Source organism: Oncorhynchus gorbuscha, linkage group LG02 (assembly GCF_021184085.1).
Source record: "Oncorhynchus gorbuscha isolate QuinsamMale2020 ecotype Even-year linkage group LG02, OgorEven_v1.0, whole genome shotgun sequence".
In the NCBI taxonomy this organism is placed as follows: Eukaryota; Metazoa; Chordata; class Actinopteri; order Salmoniformes; family Salmonidae; genus Oncorhynchus; species Oncorhynchus gorbuscha.
The window spans coordinates 97,188,295-97,212,949 of record NC_060174.1 but is presented as its reverse complement, the minus strand read 5'-3'; the positions used below and the strand labels follow the sequence as shown (position 1 = coordinate 97,212,949).

Genomic DNA, 24,655 nt, shown 5'->3' with positions numbered 1-24,655 from the left:
TTTGTCCAGGTGGGAAAGGGCAGTGTGGAGTGCAATGGAGATTGCATCATCTGTGGATCTATTTGGGCGGTATACAAATTGGAGTGAGTCTTGGGTTTCAAGGATAATGGTGTTGATGTGAGCCATTACCAACCTTTCAAAGCACTTCATGGCTACGGACGTGAGTGCTACGGGTCTGTAGTCATTTAGGCAGGTTGCCTTTGTGTTCTTGGGCACAGGGACTATGGTGGTCTGCTTGAAACATGTGGTGGTCTGCTTGAAACATCAATCGTGTTCAACTCATGTTGAAAATGTCAATGAAGACACCTGCCAGTTGGTCAGCACATGCCCAGAGCACACGTCCTGGTAATCTGTCTGGCCCCGCAGCCTTGTGTATGTTGACCTGTTTAAAGGTCTTACTCACGTCGGCTATGGAGAGCGTGATCACACAGTCGTCCGGAACAGCTGATGCTCTCATGCATGCCTCAGTGTTGCTTGCCTCAAAGCGAGCATTGAAGTGATTTAGCTCGTCTGGTAGGCTCGTGTCACTGGGCAGCTCGCGGCTGTGCTTCCCTTTGTAGTCTGTAATAGTTTCCAAGCCCTGCCACATAAGATGAGTGTCAGAGCCGGTGTAGTATGATTCAATCTTAGCCCTGTATTGACACTTTGCCTGTTTGATGATTCGTCGCAGGGCATAGCGGGATTTCTTTTAAGCTTCCGGGTTAGAGTCCCGCACCTTGAAAGCGGCAGTTCTACCCTTTAGCTCAGTGCGAATGTTGCCTGTAATCCCTGCATTAAAGTCCCCGGCTACTAGGAGCGCCGCCTCTGGGTGAGTGGTTTCCAGTTTGCTTATTTCCTTGTGCCGCATTTGGCTGCTCCATTTGGCTGCTCCTCAGCGCCAAGAGACTGTTGCCTATACAGTGTACACATGGCTGATAAGATTTTGGCAATGAAGGCAGTCCTATTTACCCAGAGTCTGAATAACTCATGACATAGACATATATAATTGAGCATATCTCTGCTTGCATCTTAGGTAAGTGACTGGTTACAACTGGAGTGAGACACGCGAGACTGAGCCGGGGGAGGGGGAAAATTACAAAACAAAAATATTACTATATTGAGCCTACAATTTTTTTATTAAATGCTCCACACGACATATTTCTCGTCCTTTCTGGTCCTGCATCTTTTGCATATTCTGACCTATAGAAAATAGTACAACAATGATATAGCAAATTAAGATGTGTGATGCAAGCCTTTTGTTTTGATGACAAAACAAAGTAGCCTTCAGACCTGTGGAAGTCTTGTCTTTCAGGGTCCAGCTCCAACTGACAGGTTGAATACCATGTGCCTTTGTTTTTGTTGTTGTTGTTGAAGGGGTAAGGGGGTGGGGTCTAGATGATTCTATCAACCAATCAGACCTGTATGTAAATATATTCAAATTTATATCACCACGCCAACACAGTCGGACTGAACATTTCAGTGGCCCAAGGAGGCTCACTGAGATTTAGTAGACAAAGTGATGATTGAAAAATAAAATGAAAAGGACTGAATTGGGGCATTAATAAAAGACACTGTTTATTGTGGTTCACATTTTCCATTTTTAAAAATGTCACAATGATACGGTGTAATAATTTAATCAGTCTGTAAATGCAAATGTAGTGGACAGAAAACAGTAAGTTCTCATTGGGTTGTGCTGTCAGTATATGATTATGCATGTCATTTTTTTTAAACAAAAAATCATAATGCTAAACAAAACAAGAAATTAGAGCCTTTAACGCTACATACCCACAGTATATTCACATATCCACCTCCTTTTATCTGCATAGGTACTGAAGAGTCAAGACTCAACTCCATGTTAAAAGCCAGAATGGATACCACAGTAGGGTGTGTGTGTGTGTGTGTGTGTGTGTGTGTGTGTGTGTGTGTGTGTGTGTGTGTGTGTGTGTGTGTGTGTGTGTGTGTGTGTGTGTGTGTGTGTGTGTGTGTGTGTGTGTGTGTGTGTGTGTGTGTGTGAGTGAGTGAGTGAGTGAGTGAGTGAGTGAGTGAGTGAGTGAGTGAGTGAGTGAGTGAGTGAGTGAGTGAGTGAGTGAGTGAGTGAGTGAGTGAGTGAGTGAGAGAGAGAGAGAGAGAGAGAGAGAGAGAGAGAGAGAGAGAGAGAGAGAGAGAGAGAGAGAGAGAGAGAGAGATCAATAAAATGTTCAGGCACTGTAGGTAGAGTGTACACCTCCAGTCTGAGGTCAGTGGTGAGAGGTTCGGTTCAGTCCACTTCTGTCAGGCCACATGGCCTCCTAAACTCTTGACCTCGCTCATGGATCCATTTGTTGGACACTGGCAACAGAGAGAAATATAAAATGTCAGTGCCAATCTAAATTTTCTCCAATGTGCCAGACTAAGGGCTCTCCAATGTGCCAGACTAAAACCTACTACTAACCGAACGACTCAAAGCTTAAAGTTTTATTGTCACGTGCACGATTACAGTGAAATTCCTTTCTTGCAAACTCTTTTCCCAACAATGCAGTAATCAATATATAGTACTATAAAGTAAAGTAGAACAAAAACACATGATAAACAGATACAAGAACAGAGCTAGCTAACCAAGCAAACCAGATGACAGGTTTCAATACAACCTCACCAGATCAAATTAATGCTAGCTCATGTTAGCTAGCGGACTTGTTTCAACTTTGATTTGCAAGCTAATGTTAGCTAACGTTAGCTAGCTATCATTCGAGGACTGACTGTTCTCATAAAAGTGTATTGTGCAGTGCAAAAATAAATGAAGGATCCATCTATAGTGGTAATTCGTGTCATGTCTGACTACTGCAGTACTGCTTGTCATTGTGATAGCTAACAGTCAGCAACAAGCCCAGACAACCTGGCTAAACGTGCTGTCAGCATCCAGCGGTGATTAGCTGGCAGTTGCTTAGTAAAACTGGGCTGTGAAACTGGGCCTCAACCCAGCTCAAATTTATCCCTAATTTGGCCTTAATTCAAAGTGCCAGTGGAAATGGGGTTAAGGGCTCTGTTGAAACGTACTACTACCAGGAAGACTCCACTCACAGGTAAAGGCTTCCTATTATCAAAGTAAGTGTATGTGCCATCAGTAGTTTGTAAACAAAAACACTGCCGTAACATTGCTATGAAGGTTTGATTGCAGCCTACATGAGGGATACATTAGAGAAACACAAGGAAGACTGACTAGGAAGTAGTCAAAGAAACACATCAAATGACTGACACCAATAAACATATTGAGATTAGAGAGGCTGCTTGTGTGTTAAGATTAAACTCTCCATCTGACTCACCCCATTTACTTCCTACTAACACAGGACAGGCAGCGTGTCTGGTCCTGTAGTCTCCCTCTCCACTCCTAAAGAGGTTGTACCAGAAGACTGCAGTTCCCTGTGGACACACATTGGGAAGACATACCCTGTTCAGTACATGTAAGTCACCACTGCATCAAAGTAATGGCTCACTATAAGATAGTGTGGGCCCTCTCAACCAAGGCTAACATTGTATGATGGCTACGGCTAGGAGATTTCTCTGACCTTGTGACCTGACCAATAGTTTTTCCTGGCCCCTAGTGCTGAGGGCTGTGCTTGACAGCAGTCACATTGTTTATATCTCACCTTTTTGGGATAGATAGCTGCTCCAAAGTCTGGGAACACAGTGGCTCCTCCAGCTTCAACATCACTCATCTGTCAGGGAAAAGACTGCCTTGTGAGCTGGCTTCACTAATACACTGAAGTACTCCACCTAATACCATTTACTGTATTCTGCTTCTCTAAGGGTTGTGTTCTGTATTTACATTAAAAAATGTAATGTAACAGGCGTAATCATACAAATTATAGTTTCCAAGTTGTAAAAATATATCTGTAGCAATTCTAAAGTTTACTGAAGATCTGAAGAATGGTTTTGAAAGTCTTGAAGTCTTGAAACTATGACAACATTGTTTAATAACACTAAACATAACACCAAATCCATAATAACCAGTCATTCAACTAGACAGAAGTGCAGTATAAAAAGTAGTCATTCAAAAGCGCTGCAGTTCTGCAAAGCATGGCATTCTACCTCTATTTACACACTCACATCATATTTACAGTATTAGCATGGGCCAATAAATGAGATAGCATGTTATGGTGTACTTTAGGGCAGGGGAGGGCAATTCCAGTCCTTGAGGGTCTGATTGGGCACAACACAGAAATTAACTGTGTTTGACAAACTTTTTTCCCACCACCATCTACTGTAACAATGTTAGTGGCCGTGTCCAAATACCCATACTTGCATCCTAAATAGTAGGCCGTTTGGGTATGCGAAAAAATTAAGTTTAATAGTATGCAGTATTTCGAAAATCGAGCATACAGTGTACTATAAATGCCCGAATATCATACTCATTTCGGCTTTGACAACAGCTGATCAATTATATAAATCAACGAGAAGTGGGAACCAACACAATCGCAGATGATGCATTCTCAGAGCTGTAAAACCAAATACTAAACCATCTTTTGATTTCTGAATCTGTCAGCAACAGGGACTTGGGATGTGGTTGCATTATAGATGTCATGTTAATCCGGCCTTTTGATAAGGAACATACAGTATGGATTGTTTGAGTTTTGTAGGCTAGGGTACCTATTTTATGATTTAATTTATGGATCAAACCTTAGCAGTCATTTTGATCTCCCTCCCAATTATCAGTGCTTTAGTTTATTATGTTGTTGTCCAGTGGTTGTGAATTTGCGATGCACCGGACTGTCTAAGTTTTTCTGTGCAATAACCAATTTTATTTGAACATTTGTGTCACGGCCGTGGACCAAAGAGCAGCGTGGTGAGCGTACATATTCCTTTTATTTAGGTGACGCCAACAAAAACAATAGACAATACACAATACAAAACAACCGTGATGCTTAAGGGCTATAGTGCCACAAACAAAGTTAACTTCCCACAATCACAGGTGGGAAAAAGGGCTGCCTAAGTATGGTTCCCAATCAGAGACAACGATAGACAGCTGTTCCTGATTGAGAACCATACCCAGCCAAAACAAAGAAATACAAAAACATAGACTGCCCACCCAAATCGGTCCTGTGTAGCTCAGTTGGTAGAGCATGGCGCTTGTAACGCCAGGGTAGTGGGTTCGATCCCCGGGACCACCCATACGTAGAATGTATGCACACATGACTGTAAGTCGCTTTGGATAAAAGCGTCTGCTAAATGGCATATATTATTATTATTATATTAAATCACACCCTGACCAAACCACAATAGAGACATAAAAAGCTCTCTAAGGTCAGGGCGTGACAATTTGGAAAGTTTTGGTGTGTGTACTAGGCAATTTGATAAAATGTATATATGTTACAGCACTTTGGTTTCACTAATACATATGTTGAAATGGAACCAAGTTTCTGTCTTCAGTCCTTTTTAAATAGGATAGATGGGCTGTATATGGACTACTGTGGTAAATTGGCCCTACCCTGACTACAGCCCTCACCTTATCACCAACCACCATCCCCTGTCTAATTATTATTATTATTATATATTATTATATTATTATTATATTTAATCCCCCTCCAGCAGAGACAGGACTCATTCACCATCTTTAAATACCCACACTTGTCACTAATCAGTGTGGCACACCTAACCGTTTCAGTTTGCAAGTGTTTTGTTACAAGACACCTTTTCTCTTGTAACCTTTTCCTTTGTGTATTTTGGATGTATATGAACAAGTCACTTTGTTATTATTTCTTAATTTATACTATAATTTGATTTAGAACATTTACTGTTTGATATATTCATTTTCTTTAAGCATTTACTCATATTTAAACCTATTGTGTACGTTTCTTCACCGTAATATTTGTAAGTCGCTCTGGATAAGAGCGTCTGCTAAATGACTTAAATTTAAATGTAATATTCATTTAATATGTTATTGAGATTCATTGAGTATATTTGTTTATCTTGTTCATGTGAAATCACTACCATGTATGTTTTTGTTACCTAGTTAACTGTCCTTGTTAACCATCCCATTCTTACATACTCAACCTTATCCATCTTCATGATCTTCAACAATTCAACTGAAATAATAAACCGGACAACAGCCCTTTGAACATCAAACTACGCCGCAATAACCACACTGTAAATGAGCTACAGGCATTTTTTTATTTTTTGACTCTTAGAACTGTTAAGGCTCCATTGATAGATGAGAAATTGAAAAACTGTATGGTTGAAAGAGATGGGGCAAAAAGAGTGGCTAAATGGCTGCACATCTGACTAGCTGACTTAATGCAAATAGAGAAGTTATGTGACTAATCATTAACATGTATTGATCACATTTTTACTAACGCTGCAGATATATGCTTTAAAGCGGTATCCAAATCCATAGGATGTAGTGATTACAATATAATAGCGATATCTAGGAAAAACAAAGTTCCAAAGGCTGGACCTAATATATATAAGATAGTCTACAGAGTTTTTATGGTGCGTTTTGGCAAACTCCAAGAGGGCTGTCATGTGCCTTTTACTGACCACTACCATAAAGGCCTGATTGGTGGAGTGCTGCAGAGAAACTGTCATGTTTGTCATTTATTGTCATGTCTTGTCCCTGTGCTCCCCATGCTATTCGTTTCCCTCTGCTGGTCTTGTTTGGTTCTATCCTTCTCTCTCCCCCTCCCTCTCTCACTCTCTCGCTCTCTCTTCTCTCTGTCGTTCCGTTCCTGCTCCCAGCTGTTCCTATTCCCCTAATCATCATTTAGTCTTCCCACACCTGTTCCCGATCCTTTCCCCTGATTAGAGTCCCTATTTATTCCTTTGTGATCCGTTCCTGTCCCGTCGGTTCCTTGTATTGTATTCACCATGCTGTGATTGCGTTTCGCCCTGTCCTGTCGTGTTTTTGCCGTGATTGTGTATCGCCCTGTCCTGTCGTGTTTTTTGCCTTCATCAGATGCTGTGTGTGAGCAGGTGTCTCTGTCGACTACGGCCTGTGCCTACCCGAAGCGACCTGCAGTCTGTGGCCGCTTCTCCAGTTGTTTCCCCTCTACAAGTCTAGAGGATTTCTGTTATTCCGTTTTGGACTTAAATAAACTCTGTTTCTGTTAAGTCGCTTTTGGGTCCTCTTTCACCTGCATGACATTGGATGTACACAGAGAACTAATATTAATTATATACATGTCAATCTCTTCTGGCTGAGTGGAGGAGAGATTGACTTCATCACTACTTTTATTTATGAGAGGTATTGACATGTTGAATGCACTGAGCTGTCTATCTAAACTACTGGCACACAGCTCTGACACCCATGCATACCCCACAATACATGGCACAAGAGGGAGGCACAAAGTACTACATAGAGCCATGACGACATGGAACTCTATTCCACATCAAGTAACTGACGCAAGCAGTAAAATTAGATTTAAAGAACAGATTTTAAAAAACACCTTATGGAATAGCGGTGACTGTGAAGCAACACAAACTTTGGCACAGACACATGCATACACACACATACGATAACATACGCACTGTACATACACATGGATTTAGTCATGTAGATATGTGGTAGTGGTGGAGTAGGGGCCTGAGGGCACACAGTGTGTTGTGAAATCTGTGAATGTATTGTAATGTTTTAAAACTGTATAAACTGCCTTAATTTTGCTGGACCCCAGGAAGAGTAGCTGCTGCTTTGGCTAATGGGGATCCATAATAAATACAAATACAAACTCAATAACAAAAAAGAAGAATCTGTATTATTAAGCCAATATCAATGATATTAAAAATTATGGAAAACTTTAAATGAAATGAAGGGGAGAAAGACAAATTCAACTACATCTTTTATCGAATCAGATGGTTTATTTATCACAAAACCATTTGATGTTGCCAATTATTTTAATGATCACTTAATTGGCAAAGTGGGCAAACTTAGGCAGGAAATGCAAACAGTGAGCCATCATATTCATGCATAAAACACTAATAATGAGTTTGAATTTTGTAAAGTTAGTGTGGCAAAGGTGGAAAGATGATTGTTAATGATCAATAATGACAAACCTCCTGGCATTTACAATTTAGATGGAAAGCTACTGAGGATGGTAGCTGACTCTATAGCCACTTCCATCTGTCATATCTTTAAGGAAAGAGGAAAGTATTTGTCCTCAGGCCTGTAGGGAAGTCAAAGTAATTCCGCTAACCAAGAGTGGTAAAGCGGCCTTTACTGGTTCTAACAACAAACCTTTAAATTTGCTGCCAGCTCTTAGCAAACTGTTGGGAAGAATTGTGTTTGACCAAATACAGATTTTCAGAATGCTTATAGAGAAGGGCAGCTGCACGTCTTGCTCTTCATTGTAATCAGAGGGCTGATATAAATACTATATATGTCAGTCTTTCTTGGCTAAGAGTTGAGGAGAGATTGACAGCATCACTTCATCTTTTTATTAGAAACATTGTTGAAAATCCCAAATTGTTTGCATAGTCAACTTACACACAGCTCTGACACACACACTTACCCCACCAGACATGCCACCATGGGTCTTTTCACAGTCCTCAAATCCAGGACAAATTCAAGAAAGTGTACAGTATTATATAGAGCCCTTATTGTATGGAACTCTGTTCCATCTCATATTTTTCAAATAAACAGAAAACCTGGTTTCAAAAAACAGATAAATGAACACCTCTTGGCACAATGCCTCTCCCTTATTTGACCTAGATAGTTTGTGTATGTATTGGTATTGATATGTAGGCTACATGTGTCTTTAAAAAAAAAACATGTTTAATTGATGTAGTTCTGTCCTTGAGCTGTTCTTGTCTATTAATGTTCTTTATTATGTCATGTTTCATGTTTTGTGTGGACCCCAGGAAGAGTAGCTGCTGCTTTTTGGGACATAATTTCTGTGTTTTAATGGACACCACCATGATTGCCCTAACTCAAACCAGCAGTTATAGCAAGATCAAGTATGTTGACCACCACAACTCCGATCAGTTTCTATACTACGGTATAGTTGGCTGTGATAGTCTGGCTATAATGTGATAGTCTGGCTATAAACAGCCTGAGTAGGCCTATAACTCCATTCCTATTATTTTCAGAGTTTAGAGAAAATAACTATTATCAGGCTGGTTAATGCGATGCATGTCTGTTGAATTTGGAAAAAAAATACACCCACACTCAGTTCCGCCCCACCAACTCAGCCTGTCAGGAGTCGCTACTGCATTGCGGCCGTGGCATGCTGTATACTTTTTACTAACCGGTAGGTGATAAATAGTATGCGATGACGAGTACGTAGTATGCAGTTTAAGTATCTAGCACACTAGTATGTGTATTCGGGCACGGCCAGTGATTTTATGAGTATGCGGTAACATTGATTGACATTCCATGTTTCTCAACCATTTGGCAATCAATTGAAGTCCAATATTGAAATGGAGGTCATGGATGTGCGAAAAACAATTATGTAAAACAGAGAGCCACAAAGAAGAATCTAATGGCTCTATTCAATCTGTTAAGGTAATTGCCGATTGAGCCGACATATGCAGCATTCAACGTGAATGCAGACTCCGCTAAAGCGGGAACATTGCCTTTAAATTTCAATCACGCTGTAATGTTGAATAGAGCCCTAAATCATTAGTTGCTACTGTAAATTGACAGCAGCAACTGGATTCCCATACTTACGTAATTTAAAAAAGTAGCCACACGATTTCCAGTGCCTAATGTTTTGAAAGCATCAGGTTCCTCTTTCTATGAAGTAAAACACAAGTTGAATACACACAGAGACATGTACTTACGTAGTTCAGGAAGGTAGCAAGTCTATTTCCATCGACCATGATGTCCTGAGGACGCTGCAACAAATGTTTATAACTTTTAACCCAGACTAAAATGTCTCTAGGATCCCCCCATTAAAGAAATCCTTTGTGACCAAATTGATTGTTAATATCTGTTTGACTTCATTTAGTTATTGAAAATCATTGGGATAAATTGACTAATTTCACAAAAATATGAGCAACAATTGAATATTTAGTATATGAAATATAATCTAATATTGAATCCTTTGATTATAGATTAGATTAAGTGGATATATTTTCATGTAGTCCAATTGATACAGTACGTTGTGCACTTCAACTGGGTGCCGCTAAGAATCAGTGGAGACACTGTCTACCACTGGGTTGAGGACCTGAGCATCTTGCGTGCAGTCTGAAATCTTCCTGAATCTTCCGGAAGAAACATACTCACTGAATATAAAACCTGAGGTCCCCAAGGCTCAAAATGCAATCTTCATCATGCTGTGATCTGCATGCCAACAACTTCAAACCAGCTTCTGACGTTGTGTTGAATGTCTTGTTTTTTGCATGATTCACTATTTCTTCTCAAGTAAATTGAACTTGAGTACTTTTGGAGTGTGCACATGTATTTGTTTACACATGTATTTGTCTAAACTTAAATTGAGATTTTTCACTTCAAAGTAAAAAATGACCTGGACTAAATGTTACAAAATTCAAATGAATTTGGTTGGAGGTAAGGATTCTTGTTTATGATGTCATTTATTTCACCTGTGGTAGGTTGCAGTTGCCTACAGGGTAAAAACAAAACAGAACAATATATCTGTACATACTGTTCCTAACTATTCTTACTCTACTAGGAATATGGCCTCTGAGTTATTCTCCTTCTAGGAATATGCCCTTGGGGTTATGGACGTGGTTGAACTGTCATCTAGGTCTCCTTTGGCAATCTGCCGTTTAAGAATTCAGGGCCCCTCTTGGATACACAACACTCTTATCTGTGCCACAAATTACACTGTATTCCCTTTACTCGATAGTGCACTACTTAAGGAGTAGGTTGCCATTTGGGAAGCAGACTCTAGCAGTCGGTGAGAGCCAGAATCCCCCTAATTTTACAGGTCCACATTGACCTTTGACACTGTCTTGCATGTTGACAGCTAAATGTGCAGCTCTAATTTATTTTTAGGTCAACATGTATTGTCATTGTAATGGAGAAAAACAACATAAGCAAGTGGCGTGTGGCTACACGTGTGAAAGCGTACATCTCTATAGATCACAGCAGGATAAACGACTACATGACTGTTGCATCCCTTCCCAGATGCAACAGAGAGCACACTTTAGTCCCCGTCTAGAGGTTACCCTTACCCTGGAGAAATCAAAATGTGGCTCGTATTGTCCTCCGACCCCATAGTTAGCAACCTGTTTAGTGAGACAAAGAGTAGAAGCTAAGTTATTGGACAACCTCTGGGCCTCATTTTTCAGAAGTTAACTGATCGGGTTTCTTGAATCAGATAGGATTAAAGTCGTATAAATATAATTAACAGAATGGGCGTCCCCATTCAAGTCAATGATATGCCTGTTCTATTCATCCTATTTCTATGCAGTTAATCAAATCCGATTGCCGAAATCCGATCAGATAACTTTTGAAGCCTGAAGTTTACAACGACTCACACAAAACCAGATGACTATTAAATGACCAGCTAAGTTTCACAAAGTGAAGAGTGGTATTCTAACATGATGCCCAATGTTGATATGAGTGTAACTACAGTATACCCCTGTCTAACACGACTATATGTATAGTTATCTATGTCTACCAGGTAGGCTCATCGCCGCAGGAAGTAGGGGTGCTGAGGGGATTGCAGCACCATCTGATAAGTTGAAATTAACGCCCCAGCCCCCTTCCACGGCCATGGGTAGACTGTATGTCTTATGTATGTGATCGGTACCTGAAGTAGTTCGGCAGTCTGCGTTGTCAGGCCTGTGATGTCCTCTATCCTTTGGTTGACGCGTTCAATAACAGGGTCGTCTTCCCCCTCCAGCCAAGCACTGAAGGACAAGACATCCACTGACTCAACCCAACAACATGACTCATTCACCCAGAGATGAGTCATGACTAAACATGATCTACATAATGACTCACCTTTTGGATACCCTGTAGTTTGCTGTGGTCAGAATGCCTGTTATGGGGTCTCTAACAGTAGCTCTTGCAAGCTATACAAAGACATATAGAGTATAAATTAATATTGACATCATAGTGTGTTTCTGAGACATTCTCTCTCTTATGATATGATGTTTCAATACTACCACTGAGACATACGGTATAGTATTCCATCTACTAACAGAGACAATCTAAGGTTATAGTGGAACTGGAACTGGCCCAGTCTGCTGCTCCTCTCACCCTGGGCTTGGCCAGCTCCTTGATCTTCTCTATCTCCTGGTCTGACAGAGCGTTGAGATAGCGGACGATGTGTGGGCTGTCCCACTCATCCTCCTCCTTCATGGGCTGGAGCAGCAGACGAGGGTTCCTGTTCCCGTCATGGTAGCGGCAGTACAGCCGGCTGCGCCTCTCAGTGGTCTGGATGGGGTGGAGGGTGGAATGGGTTGGGAGTGTGAGTTAAAGTGGAATTCACATCTCTTCTCCAAAACCCTGTTAAGTTACCTCACATCTTCTCTCCAGTGCTTAATTTGTAAATTGGGAGGTGCCGGAACGAATATGGGGCTGAGTTGGGTGTGACCTGAGGGGTTCTGAGGTACCGGAACACCAGAAAAAAACAACTTTATAATAAAACATTGCATGCATATCATCGCTCTTGCGTGTTGGCATAGAGCAGTAGAGTGGAGGCACTTTCAGAAGCTGCACACACAGGGGGGGGGGCCTAGAATCTTAGAAAAACTGGGCCATTTATGAATGCATTTCATGCAATTCTACAAATTTTAGATAATTGGTAACTTTAGCTGAATCTTTTTTAATACATCACATATGATCGAAATGATAGGGTACTTTCACACTGACAAACTGAGAATCAGAGATCAATAAAAACGTCCTTGTCTTGAATCCATCTGTAGCCTAGACCGAGGTGTGTGGAGACACACATAATGTACAATATGAGGAGGAAATTATAGTCCTAAAAAAGCTCTCCAGTTTCACTGTCTCACCGAATGATGCGTAGCTCACTCACTGGCGATGGCTGATGCGCTCGTGCCAAAAGCTTATATTGCTCTTGTTTAACTCTCTAAAACAATTCTCTTCACTCAATAGGCCTATTTGGAAGTTGATAACTATTTGGAAGCCTACAGTCAGATTAGTCATCTCTTTTCAGCAGGAACCATTTGCTTTCCAACTTGTGTTTTTCCCGCGATTGTATTCTAAATATTGCGAAAGGCTTGTTTTGGCGGCTGTATGCGGTTCACTGACAGATGTGCATTCCTGACTGTAGGCATGCCTTGTGATTGGGCTACACACAATCCACAGATAGGCAATAAAACTTTTTAAAAGAAATTTACAAGCTATTGTTGATCCTCTGTGGCTAAATTATAGGTCTGCTCCTGGTGCAGTATTCTGAATTATTTAATTTATTTCTGAATAGACAGCAGTAATTCTATAACTTTGGCAAATGTATTTCAATGTATCAGGGGTGCTGAAGCACCTCCAGCCAGTGGTGTAAAGTACTTAAGTAAAAATACTTTAAAGTATGACTTAAGTAGTTTTTTGGGGTATCTGTACTTTACTTTATTATTTCCCTTCTTTACAAATTTTACATCACTACAATCCTAAAGAGAACAATGTACTTTTTACTCCATACATTTTCCCTGACACGCAAAAGTATTTTTTACATTTGAATGCTTAGCAGGACAGGAAAATGGTCCAATTCACACACTTGTCAAGCGAACATCCCTGGTCTTTCCTATTGCTTCTGATCTGGTGGACTCACTAAACACACATGCTATGTTTGTAAATTATGTTGAAGTGTTGGAGTGTGGCCCTGGCTATCCCTAAATAAAAAGTAAAATGATGCCGTCTGTTTTGCTTAATATAAGGAATTTGAAATGATTTATACTTTTACTTTTGATACTTAAGTATATTTTAGCAATTACATTTACTTTTGATACTTAAGTATATTTAAAACCAAATACTTTTAGACTTTTACTAAAGTATTATTTTACTGGTTGACTCACTTTTACTTGAGTCATTTTCTATGAAGGGATCTAAACTTTTACAAGTATGACAATTGGGTACTTTTTACACCACTGACTCCAGCAACTACAGTGGCTTGTGAAAGTATTAATCCCCCTTGGCATTTTTCCTACTATGGTGCCTTACAACCTTGAATTAAAATGTATTTTTTGGGGGTTTGTATCATTTGATTTACACAACATGCCTACCACTTTGAAGATGCAATATATTTTTATTGTGATACAAACAGAAAACTTGAGTGTGCATAACTATTCACCCCCCTCAAAGTCAATACTTTGTAGAGCCACCTTTTGCAGCAATTACAGCTGCAATTCTCTTGGGGTATGTCTCTATAAGCTTGGCACATCTAGCCACTGGAATTTTTTCCCATTCTTCAAGGCAGAACTGCTCCAGCTCCTTCAAGTTGGATGGGTTCCGCTGGTTTACAGCAATATTTAAGCCATATCATAGCTTCTCAATTGGATTGAGGTCTGGGCGTTGACTAGGTCATTTCAAGACATTTAAATGTGTCCCCTTAAACCACTCGAGTGTTGCTTTAGCAGTATGCTTCGGATCAATGTCCTGCTGGAAGGTGAACCTCCGTCCCAGTCTCAAATCTCTGGAAGACTGAAACAGGTTTCCCTCAAGAATTTCCCTGTATTTAGCGCCTTCCATCATTCCTTCAATTCTGACTAGTTTCCCAGTCCTTACCGATAAAAAACATCCCGACAGCATGATGCTTCCACCACCATGCTTCACTGTGGGGATTGTATTCTCGGGGTGATGAGAGGTGTTGGGTTTGCGCCAGACGTAGCGTTTCCTTGATGGCCAAAAAGCTTCATTTTAGTCTCATCTGACCAAATGGTCATATGTTTGGGAAGTTTGCCACATGCCTTTTGGCAAACATCCAAATGTGTTTGCTTATTGTTTTCTTTAAGCAATGGCTTTTTTCTGGCCACTCTTCTGTAAAGCCCAGCTCTGTGGAGTGTACGGCATAAAGTGGTCCTATGGACAGATACTGCAATCTCCGCTATGGGGCTTTGCAGCTCCTTCAGGGTTTTTAAATTTAATTTAACCTTTATTTAACCAGGCAAGTCAGTTAAGAACATATTCTTATTTTCAATGACGGCCTGGGAACAGTGGGTTAACTGCCTGTTCAGGGGCAGAAGGACAGATTTGTACCTTGTCAGCTCGGGGGTTTGAACTCGCAACTCGGTTACTATTCCAACGCTCTAACCACTAGGCTATGCTGTCTTTGGTCTCTTTGTTTCCTCTCTGATTAATGCCCTCCTTGCTTGGTCTGTGAGTTTTGGTGTGCGGCCCTCTCTTGACAGGTTTGTTGTGGTGCCATATTCTTTCCATTTTTAATAATGGATTTAATGGTGCTCTGTGGGATGTTCAAAGTTTCTGATCTTTTTTATAACCCAACTCTGATCTTTATTTCTCCACAACTTTGTCCCTGGCCTGTTTGGAAAGCTCCTTGGTCTTCATGGTGCCACTTGCTTGGTGGTGCCACTTGCTTAGTGGTGTTGCAGACTCTGGGGCCTTTCAGAACAGGTGTATATATACTGAGATCATGTGACAGATCATGTGACACTTAAATAAAGTCCACCTGTGTACAATCTAACTAATTATGTGACTTCTGACAGTAATTGGTTGCACCAGATCTTATTTGGGGGCTTCATAGGAAAGTGGGTAAATACATATGCACGCACCACTATTCCGTTTAGAATAGAAGTTATTTTTTAAATTCCACTTCACCAATTTGGACTATTTTGTGTATGTCCATTACATGAAATCCTTAAAAAAATATATTTAAATTACAGGTTGTAATGCAACAAAATAGGAAAAATTAGAGATTATTTTTTTCAAGGCACTGTATGTTTCTACTTGTATTTGCATTTATTATGGTTCCCATTAGCTGTTGCCAAAGCAACAGCTACTCTTCCTGGGGTCCAGCAAAATGAAGGAAGTTTATACAATTTTACAAAATATTACAATACATTTACAGATTTCAAAACACACTGTGTGCCCTCGGGCCCCTACTGGACCACATATCTACAGTACTAAATTCATGTGTATGTATAGTGTGTATGTTATTGTGTGTGTGTGTGTGTATGCATGTGTCTGTGCCAATGTGTGTGTTGCATCACAGTCCCCGCTGTTCCAGAAGGTGTTTTTTAAATCTGTTTTTTAAAATCTAATTTTACTGCTGGCATGAATTACTTGATGTGGAATAAAGTTCCATGTAGTCATGGCTCTATGTAGTACTGTGTGCCTCCCATAGTCTGTTCTGGACTTGGGGACTGTAAAGAGATCTCTGGTGGCATGTATTTTGGGGTATGCATGGGTGTCAGAGCTGTGTGCCAGTAGTTTAGACAGACAGCTCGGTGCATTCAACATGTCAATACCTCTCATAAATAAAAGTAGTGATGAAGTCAATCCCTACTTCATTTTCAGCCAGGAGAGATTGACATGCATATTATTAATATTAGCTCTCTGTGTACATCCAAGGTCCAGCTGTGCTGCCCTGTTCTGAGACAATTGCAAGTCCTTTTTTTGCAGCACCTGACCACACGACTGAACAGTAGCCAAGGTGTGACAAAACTTTGGGCCTGTAGGACCTGCCTTGTTGATAGTGTTGTGAAGAAGGCAGAGTATCGCTTTATTAAAAACAGACTTCTCCCCATCTCAACTTTTACTGCATCAAAATGTTTTGACCATGACAGTTTACAATCTAGTGTTACTCTAAGCAGTTTAGTCATCTCAACTTGCTCAATTTCCACATGATTTATTATGAGATTTAGTTGAGGTTTAGGGTTTAGTGAGTGTTTTGTTCCAAATACAATGCTTTTAGTTTTAGAAATATTTAGGGCTAACTTATTCCTTGCCACCCACTCTGAAACTAACTGCAGCTCTTTGTTGAGTGTTGCAGTCATTTCAGTCGCTGTAGTAACTGATGTGTATAGCGTTGAGTCATCCGCATACATAGACACTCTGGCTTTAAAGTTAGTGGCATGTCATTAGTAAAAAAAATTAAAAGCAAGGGGCCTAAACAGCTACCCTGGGGAATTCTTGATTCTAACTGGATTATATTTGAGAGGCTTCCATTAAAGAACACCCTCTGTGTTCTGTTAGACAAGTAACTCTTTATCCACATTATAGCATGGGGTGTAAGCCATAACACACGTTTTTACATCAGCACTGTGAAATAGCATTGTATCTAGTCAATCACAGGTTTACTAAGGGTTGATGAATTTTTTTAATTTTTTTTTTTATTTTTATTTCACCTTTATTTAACCAGGTAGGCTAGTTGAGAACAGGTTCTCATTTGCAACTGCGACCTGGCCAAGATAAAGCATAGCAGTGTGAACAGACAACACAGAGTTACACATGGAGTAAACAATTAACAAGTCAATAACACAGAGAAAAAAGGGGAGTCTATATACAATGTGTGCAAAAGGCATGAGGAGGTAGGCGAATAATTACAATATTGCAGATTAACACTGAAGTGATAAATGATCATGTACAGGTAGATATATTGGTGTGCAAAAGAGCAGAAAAGTAAATAAATAAAAACTGTGGGGATGAGGTAGGTGAAAATGGGTGTGCTATTTACCAATAGATTATGTACAGCTGCAGTGATCGGTTAGCTGCTCAGCTAGCTGATGTTTGAAGTTGGTGAGGGAGATAAAAGTCTCCAACTTCAGCGATTTTTGCAATTCGTTCCAGTCACAGGCAGCAGAGTAATGGAACGAAAGGCGGCCGAATGAGGTGTTGGCTTTAGGGATGATCAATGAGATACACCTGCTGGAGCGCTGCTACGGATGGGTGTTGCCATCGTGACCAGTGAGCTGAGATAAGGCGGAGCTTTGCCTAGCATGGCCTTGTAGATGACCTGAAGCCAGTGGTTCTGGCGACGAATATGTAGCGAGGGCCAGCCGACTAGAGCATACAAGTCGCAGTGGTGGGTAATATAAGGTGCTTTAGTGACAAAACGGATGGCACTGTGATAAACTGCATCCAGTTTGCTGAGTAGAGTGTTGGAAGCAATTTTGTAGATGATGTCGCCGAAGTCGAGGATCGGTAGGATAGTCAGTTTTACTAGGGTAAGCTTGGCAGCGTGAGTGAAGGAGGCTTTGTTGCGGAATAGAAAGCCGATTCTTGATTTGATTTTCGATTGGAGATGTTTGATATGGGTCTGGAAGGAGAGTTTGCAGTCTAGCCAGACACCTAGGTACTTATAGGTGTCCACATATTCAAGGTCGGAGCCATCCAGTGTGGTGATGCTAGTCGGGCATGCGGGTGCAGGCAGCGATCGGTTGAAAAGCATGCATTTGGTTTTACTAGCGTTTAAGAGCAGTTGGAGGCCACGGAAGGAGTGTTGTATGGCATTGAAGCTCGATTGGAGGTTAGATAGCACAGTGTCCAATGACGGGCCGAAAGTGTATACAATGGTGTCGTCTGCGTAGAGGTGGATCAGGGAATCGCCCGCAGCAAGAGCAACATCATTGATATATACAGAGAAAAGAGTCGGCCCGAGAATTGAACCCTGTGGCACCCCCATAGAGACTGCCAGGGGACCGGACAACATGCCCTCCGATTTGACACACTGAACTCTGTCTGCAAAGTAATTGGTGAACCAGGCAAGGCAGTCATCCGAAAAACCGAGGCTACTGAGTCTGCCTATAAGAATATGGTGATTGACAGAGTCGAAAGCCTTGGCAAGGTCGATGAAGACGGCTGCACAGTACTGTCTTTTATCAATGGCGGTTATGATGTCGTTTAGTACCTTGAGTGTGGCTGAGGTGCACCCGTGACCGGCTCGGAAACCGGATTGCATAGCGGAGAAGGTACGGTGGGATTCGAGATGGTCAGTCACCTGTTTGTTGACTTGCCTTTCGAAGACCTTAGATAGGCAGGGCAGGATGGATATAGGTCTGTAACAGTTTGGGTCCAGGGTGTCACTCCCTTTGAAAAGGGGGATGACTGCGGCAGCTTTCCAGTCCTTGGGGATCTCAGACGATATGAAAGAGAGGTTGAACAGGCTGGTAATAGGGGTTGCGACAATGGCGGCGGATAGTTTCAGAAATAGAGGGTCCAGATTGTCAAGCCCAGCTGATTTATACGGATCCAGGTTTTGCAGCTCTTTCAGAACATCTGCTATCTGGATTTGGGTAAAGGAGAACCTGGAGAGGCTTGGGCGAGGAGCTGCGGGGGGGCCGGGGCTGTTGGCCGAGGTAGGAGTAGCCAGGCGGAAGGCATGGCCAGCCGTTGAGAAATGCTTGTTGAAGTTTTCGATAATCATGGATTTGTCGGTGGTGACCGTGTTCCCTAGCCTCAGTGCAGTGGGCAGCTGGGAGGAGGTGCTCTTGTTCTCCATGGACTTCACAGTGTCCCAGAACTTTTTGGAGTTGGAGCTACAGGATGCAAACTTCTGCCTGAAGAAGCTGGCCTTAGCTTTCCTGACTGACTGCGTGTATTGGTTCCTGACTTCCCTGAACAGTTGCATATCGCGGGGACTGTTCGATGCTATTGCAGTCCGCCACAGGATGTTTTTGTGCTGGTCGAGGGCAGTCAGGTCTGGAGTGAACCAAGGGCTGTATCTGTTCTTAGTTCTGCATTTTTTGAACGGAGCATGCTTATCTAAAATGGTGAGGAAGTTACTCTTAAAGAATGACCAGGCATCCTCAACTGACGGGATGAGGTCAATGTCCTTCCAGGATACCCGGGCCAGGTCGATTAGAAAGGCCTGCTCACAGAAGTGTTTTAGGGAGCGTTTGACAGAGATGAGGGGTGGTCGTTTGACTGCGGCACCGTAGCGGATACAGGCAATGAGGCAGTGGTCGCTGAGATCCTGGTTGAAGACAGTGGAGGTGTATTTGGAGGGCCAGTTGGTCAGGATGACGTCTATGAGGGTGCCCTTGCTTACAGAGTTAGGGTTGTACCTGGTGGGTTCCTTGATGATTTGAGTGAGATTGAGGGCATCTAGCTTAGATTGTAGGACTGCCGGGGTGTTAAGCATATCCCAGTTTAGGTCACCTAGCAGAACAAACTCTGAAGCTAGATGGGGGGCAATCAATTCACAAATGGTGTCCAGGGCACAGCTGGGAGCTGAGGGGGGTCGGTAGCAGGCGGCAACAGTGAGAGACTTATTTCTGGAGAGAGTGATTTTCAGAATTAGTAGTTCGAACTGTTTGGGTATGGACCTGGAAAGTATAACATTACTTTGCAGGCTATCTCTGCAATAGACTGCAACTCCTCCCCCTTTAGCAGTTCTATCTTGACGGAAGATGTTATAGTTGGGTATGGAAATCTCTGAATTTTTGGTGGCCTTCCTGAGCCAGGATTCAGACACGGCAAGGACATCTGGGTTAGCAGAGTGTGCTAAAGCAGTGAGTAAAACAAACTTAGGGAGGAGGCTTCTGATGTTGACATGCATGAAACCAAGGCTTTTTCGATCACAGAAGTCAACAAATGAGGGTGCCTGGGGACATGCAGGGCCAGGGTTTACCTCCACATCACCCGCGGAACAGAGAAGGAGTAGTATGAGGGTGCGGCTAAGGGCTATCAAAACTGGTCGCCTAGAGCGTTGGGGACAGAGAATTAGAGGAGCAGGTTTCTGGGCATGGTAGAATATATTCAGGGCATAATGCGCAGACAGGGGTATGGTGGGGTGCGGGTATGGCGGAGGTAAGCCCAGGCACTGGGTGATGATGAGAGAGGTTTTATCTCTGGACATGCTGGTGGTAATGGGTGAGGTCACCGCATATGTTGGAGGAGGGACAAAAGAGGTATCAGGGGTATGAGGAGTGGGGCTAGGGGCTCCATAGTGAACTAAAACAATGATAACTAACCTGAGCAACAGTATACAAGGCATATTGATATTTGGGAGAGACATACAGCGAGGCATACAGTAATCACAGGTGTTGAATTGGGAAAGCTAGCTAAAACAGTGGGTGAGACAACAGCTAATCGGCTAGCATAACAACAGCAGGTAAAATGGCATTGACTAGGCAACGGGGCCGACAGATAAAACAAACGAGCAGAATCGAGTACCGTGATTAATGGACAGTCCAGTGTGCATCAGCTATGTAGCCAAGTGATCAGAGTCCAGGGGCAGAGGGGCTGGCGGGTGTTATCCAGGTTAAGAGAGTGTGCCTCATCCTAATCCAGGTTAAGAGAAAACCCCTAACAATGACTAAGTTCTCTCACGCTTGTTCTCTCCACTGGCTTCCAGCTGAAGCTGGCAGCTGGTAGCTCTGATCAGGCCCTACACCCAAACAAGGGCACTGCGTTCAAATCCCTACCACTGAGGAAGTTGTAGCTCAAAACTGCTGCCCTGGCCCCCAATGGTGGAACAAACTCCCTCACGCTCAATCACCACCTTCCGGAGACACCTGAAACCCCACCTCTTTAAGGAATACCTAGGATAGGTTAAGTAATCTAAAAATGAGAACTAACAATGACTAAGTAGCTTGTAGCTAGCTAGCTTGTAGCTAGCTAGCTGGTAGCTAAATAGCTTCTGGGTTAGGTTCTGGAGGTTCTTGTGTGTTCTGGGCTAAACAAGCTAAACAAGCTAGCAGTTAGCATGCCGAGTTAGCAAGCAAGGAGATAGCGAGGGCTAGAGAGTTAGCCTTTGGAGGACGTTGCGATGGGGTGAGTCTGTTTATTCCTCTTCATGCGGTGACATCGATAGACCGGTCGTAGAAGATGCAAAGGTGGAGAGATGAATGTTGCAGGCTCATGTCTATCAGAGCAGAGAGATATCATAGAAAGGGAATCTCATTCCAGTTCTGTGAGAGATACAGGCGCAAGCTTCTCTTACCACAGCAACGGTCACGCGTTGGTCTTTAGGCTAGAATGTTGCTCAAACCATAAACCCGGGCCGGCCCAACACGAATCAATTCTTAGAATATCAGGTACGTTTTCACATTATGTTTTTTAGGGGACAGGATAATTAAAGAGGAGGCAAATTGAATTAACCCTGATTGCTTTTTTAAAAATTTGTACATTGCACATAGTGAAAATTATTTTTCATACCACGAGAGGTACCGGGTTCTGGAAAATGGTTTCCGGAACAAAACAGTCCGGCAGGATCCAGCTCAAATTAAGCACTAATCCCTCATTCATGTCACCACTCTGACAGTGTCATGACTTCCGCCGAGGTTGGCTCTCCTGCCCGTTCGGGCGGTGCTCGGCGGTCGTCGTCACCGTCCTACTAGCCACTACAGATCCCTTTTCGTGTATCTGTTGGTTTTGTCTGATTGGTTTCACCTGTGTGTTGTTTAGTTTATTAGTGTCTGTATATATAGTAGGTTGTCCCGCCCTTGTTTTGTGTGGGATTGTTTATTTGTCATCTATGTCTGTCGGTGTATCTTGTGTTCTTATTCTCCGGTTCGTCTTTTATCCTGTGTTGGATTGTTCACCCTGTGTGTATTGGGTTGACCGTGTTTCTTGTTCACCGGAGAATAAACTTTCATATCGCTATCTGCTCTCTGCACCTGATTCCACCCACCTTGATTAGACGTGACAGAATCCCGCACCACCCATGGAATCAGCAGGAGCAGAAGCGTCTCCTCTCCCATCGATGGAGGAGAGGGTCCTCCATCATACCAGCGTGATTCACCGGATTGGTTCTGCTATGGGAGAGGAGTGGCCTCCCCACCTCATCTCTAGCAACCCCTTCTCCAGCACCTCCTGTTTCTGAGACCACATCTGGCTCCGGGGCTCTACGGCTGACACTCCCACGGGAGTATGACGGATCAGCGGCTGGGTGCCAGGGTTTCCTCCTTCAACTGGAACTATACCTGGCTACCGTGCATCCTGCTCCCTCTGGAGAGGAGAGTGTGTGCGCCCTAGTCTCCTGTTTGACTGGGCAAGCCCTCGAGTGGGCCAACGCAGTGTGGAATGGTCCGGATTCGGCTAAGGATAATTACCCAGAGTTCACCCGCCGATTCCGAGCTGTTTTTGACCATCTACCCGAGGGTCAGGCAGCGGGTGAACGGCTGTTCCACCTGCGTCAGGAAACGAGGAGCGTACAGGATTTTGCTTTAGAGTTTAGGACTTTGGCAGCAGGAGCAGGATGGAACGACAGGGCCTTGATTGATCATTTTAGATGTAGTCTCAGGGAGGACGTCCGCAGGGAGCTGGCATGTCAGGACACCACATTCACACTGGATGGACTTATCGATCTGGCTCTCCGTCTCGACAACCTGCTGGCTGCTCGCGGGCGTTCGGATCAGGTCCTGTCGTTTCCTATCCCCAGCCCCCCTGTCCCTATCCCTATGGAATTAGGAGGTACGGCTTCGAGGGGGACCGGAGGAGGAGTGTCCTCCTGCACCAGTTGTGGTCGACGAGGGCACACGTCCGACCGGTGCTGGAGGAACTTGTCTAGGAGTCGGGAGGACAGGCGGAACACTGCTCGATCACCCCAGGTGAGTAAGCACCAAACTCATTCAGAGCTTCCTGTCGGTCATGTGTTTGTATTGATTTCTTTCCCTGGGTTTTCCCCCTCTCTACAGCATAAGGCGCTAGTCGATTCAGGCGCAACTGGGAATTTTATGGATCGTGGTCTTGCGTTAAGGTTAGGGATTCCCCTGGTGTCGTTAGATCGACCTTTCCCCGTGCACTCCTTAGATGGCCGACCATTAGGGTCAGGAGAAATTAGGGAGGCTACGGTGCCGCTGGACATGGTAACGCAGGGTGATCATAAGGAGCAGATTAGCCTGTTCCTTATAGATTCACCTGCGTTTCCAATGGTGTTAATATATGCCATTTAGCAGACGCTTTTATCCAAAGCGACTTACAGTCATGTGTGCATGCATTCTACGTATGGGTGGTCCCGGGGATCGAACCCACTACCCTGGCGTTACAAGCGCCATGCTCTACCAACTGAGCTACAGTTGGTTCCCTGGTTAGCTCAACACAACCCGGTGATTTCCTGGCGACAGGGGGCTCTTAAGGGGTGGTCAGAGGAGTGTTCAGGTAGGTGTATAGGAGTTGCCGTTGGTGTGACTACGGTGGAGAGTCCAGACCAAGTTTCCACCGTGCACATTCCCTCTGAATATGCCGATTTGGCTATCACCTTTAGTAAAGGGAAGGCGACCCAATTACCACCTCATCGTCGAGAGGACTGCGCGATAAACCTTCTGGAAAACGCTGCACTTCCTAGGAGTCACATGTATCCATTGTCCCAGGAGGAGACAGTTGCGATGGAAACATATGTTTCTGAATTGCTGGGACAGGGGTACATTCAGCCCTCCGTATCACCCGTCTCCTCGAGTTTATTTTTTGTGAAGAAGAAGGATGGAGGTCTGCGTCCGTGTATTGATTATAGAGGTCTAAATTCCATCACAGTGGGGTTTAGTTACCCACTACCTCTCATCGCTACGGCAATGGAATCATTTCACAGGGCACGCTTCTTCACAAAACTGGACCTGAGGAGCGCGTATAATCTGGTACGTATCCGGGGAGGAGATGAGTGGAAAACCGCATTTAGTACTACTTCTGGTCATTATGAGTACAGCGTCATGCCATACGGGTTGAAGACTGCTCCAGCCGTTTTCCAATCCTTCGTAGATGAGATTCTCCGAGACCTGCTCGGGCAGGGAGTGGTAGTGTACATTGATGACATCTTGATCTATTCTGCCACACGCGCGGAGCATGTGTCTCTGGTGCGTAAGGTACTTGGGCGACTACTGGAGCATGACCTGTATTGCAAGGCGGAGAAATGTGAGTTTTTCAAACAGTCCGTTTCCTTCCAGG

The 24,655-nt window shown here is 43.2% G+C and overlaps 1 protein-coding gene across 2 annotated transcripts in view; it reads right to left on the bottom strand.

The window, feature by feature from the left end:
- Nucleotides 1-2,069: 2,069 nt before the first annotated feature.
- Nucleotides 2,070-24,655, bottom strand: part of p4ha2 (procollagen-proline, 2-oxoglutarate 4-dioxygenase (proline 4-hydroxylase), alpha polypeptide 2) — a 41,268-nt gene continuing 18,682 nt past the window's right edge. Inside the window, exons 8-15 of one of the 2 annotated variants that reach the window (XM_046328436.1) lie at nucleotides 12,113-12,289; nucleotides 11,855-11,925; nucleotides 11,661-11,760; nucleotides 11,080-11,133; nucleotides 9,724-9,777; nucleotides 3,603-3,671; nucleotides 3,279-3,375; nucleotides 2,070-2,307 (exon numbers count right to left, since the gene is read on the bottom strand). In XM_046328436.1, the coding sequence (XP_046184392.1) occupies nucleotides 2,237-2,307; nucleotides 3,279-3,375; nucleotides 3,603-3,671; nucleotides 9,724-9,777; nucleotides 11,080-11,133; nucleotides 11,661-11,760; nucleotides 11,855-11,925; nucleotides 12,113-12,289 (693 nt within the window). In that variant the 3' untranslated portion in view covers nucleotides 2,070-2,236. Of the gene's footprint in view, nucleotides 2,308-3,278; nucleotides 3,376-3,602; nucleotides 3,672-9,610; nucleotides 9,677-9,723; nucleotides 9,778-11,079; nucleotides 11,134-11,660; nucleotides 11,761-11,854; nucleotides 11,926-12,112; nucleotides 12,290-24,655 lie in introns of both variants that reach the window. The other variant, XM_046328429.1, reaches the window with a different exon arrangement.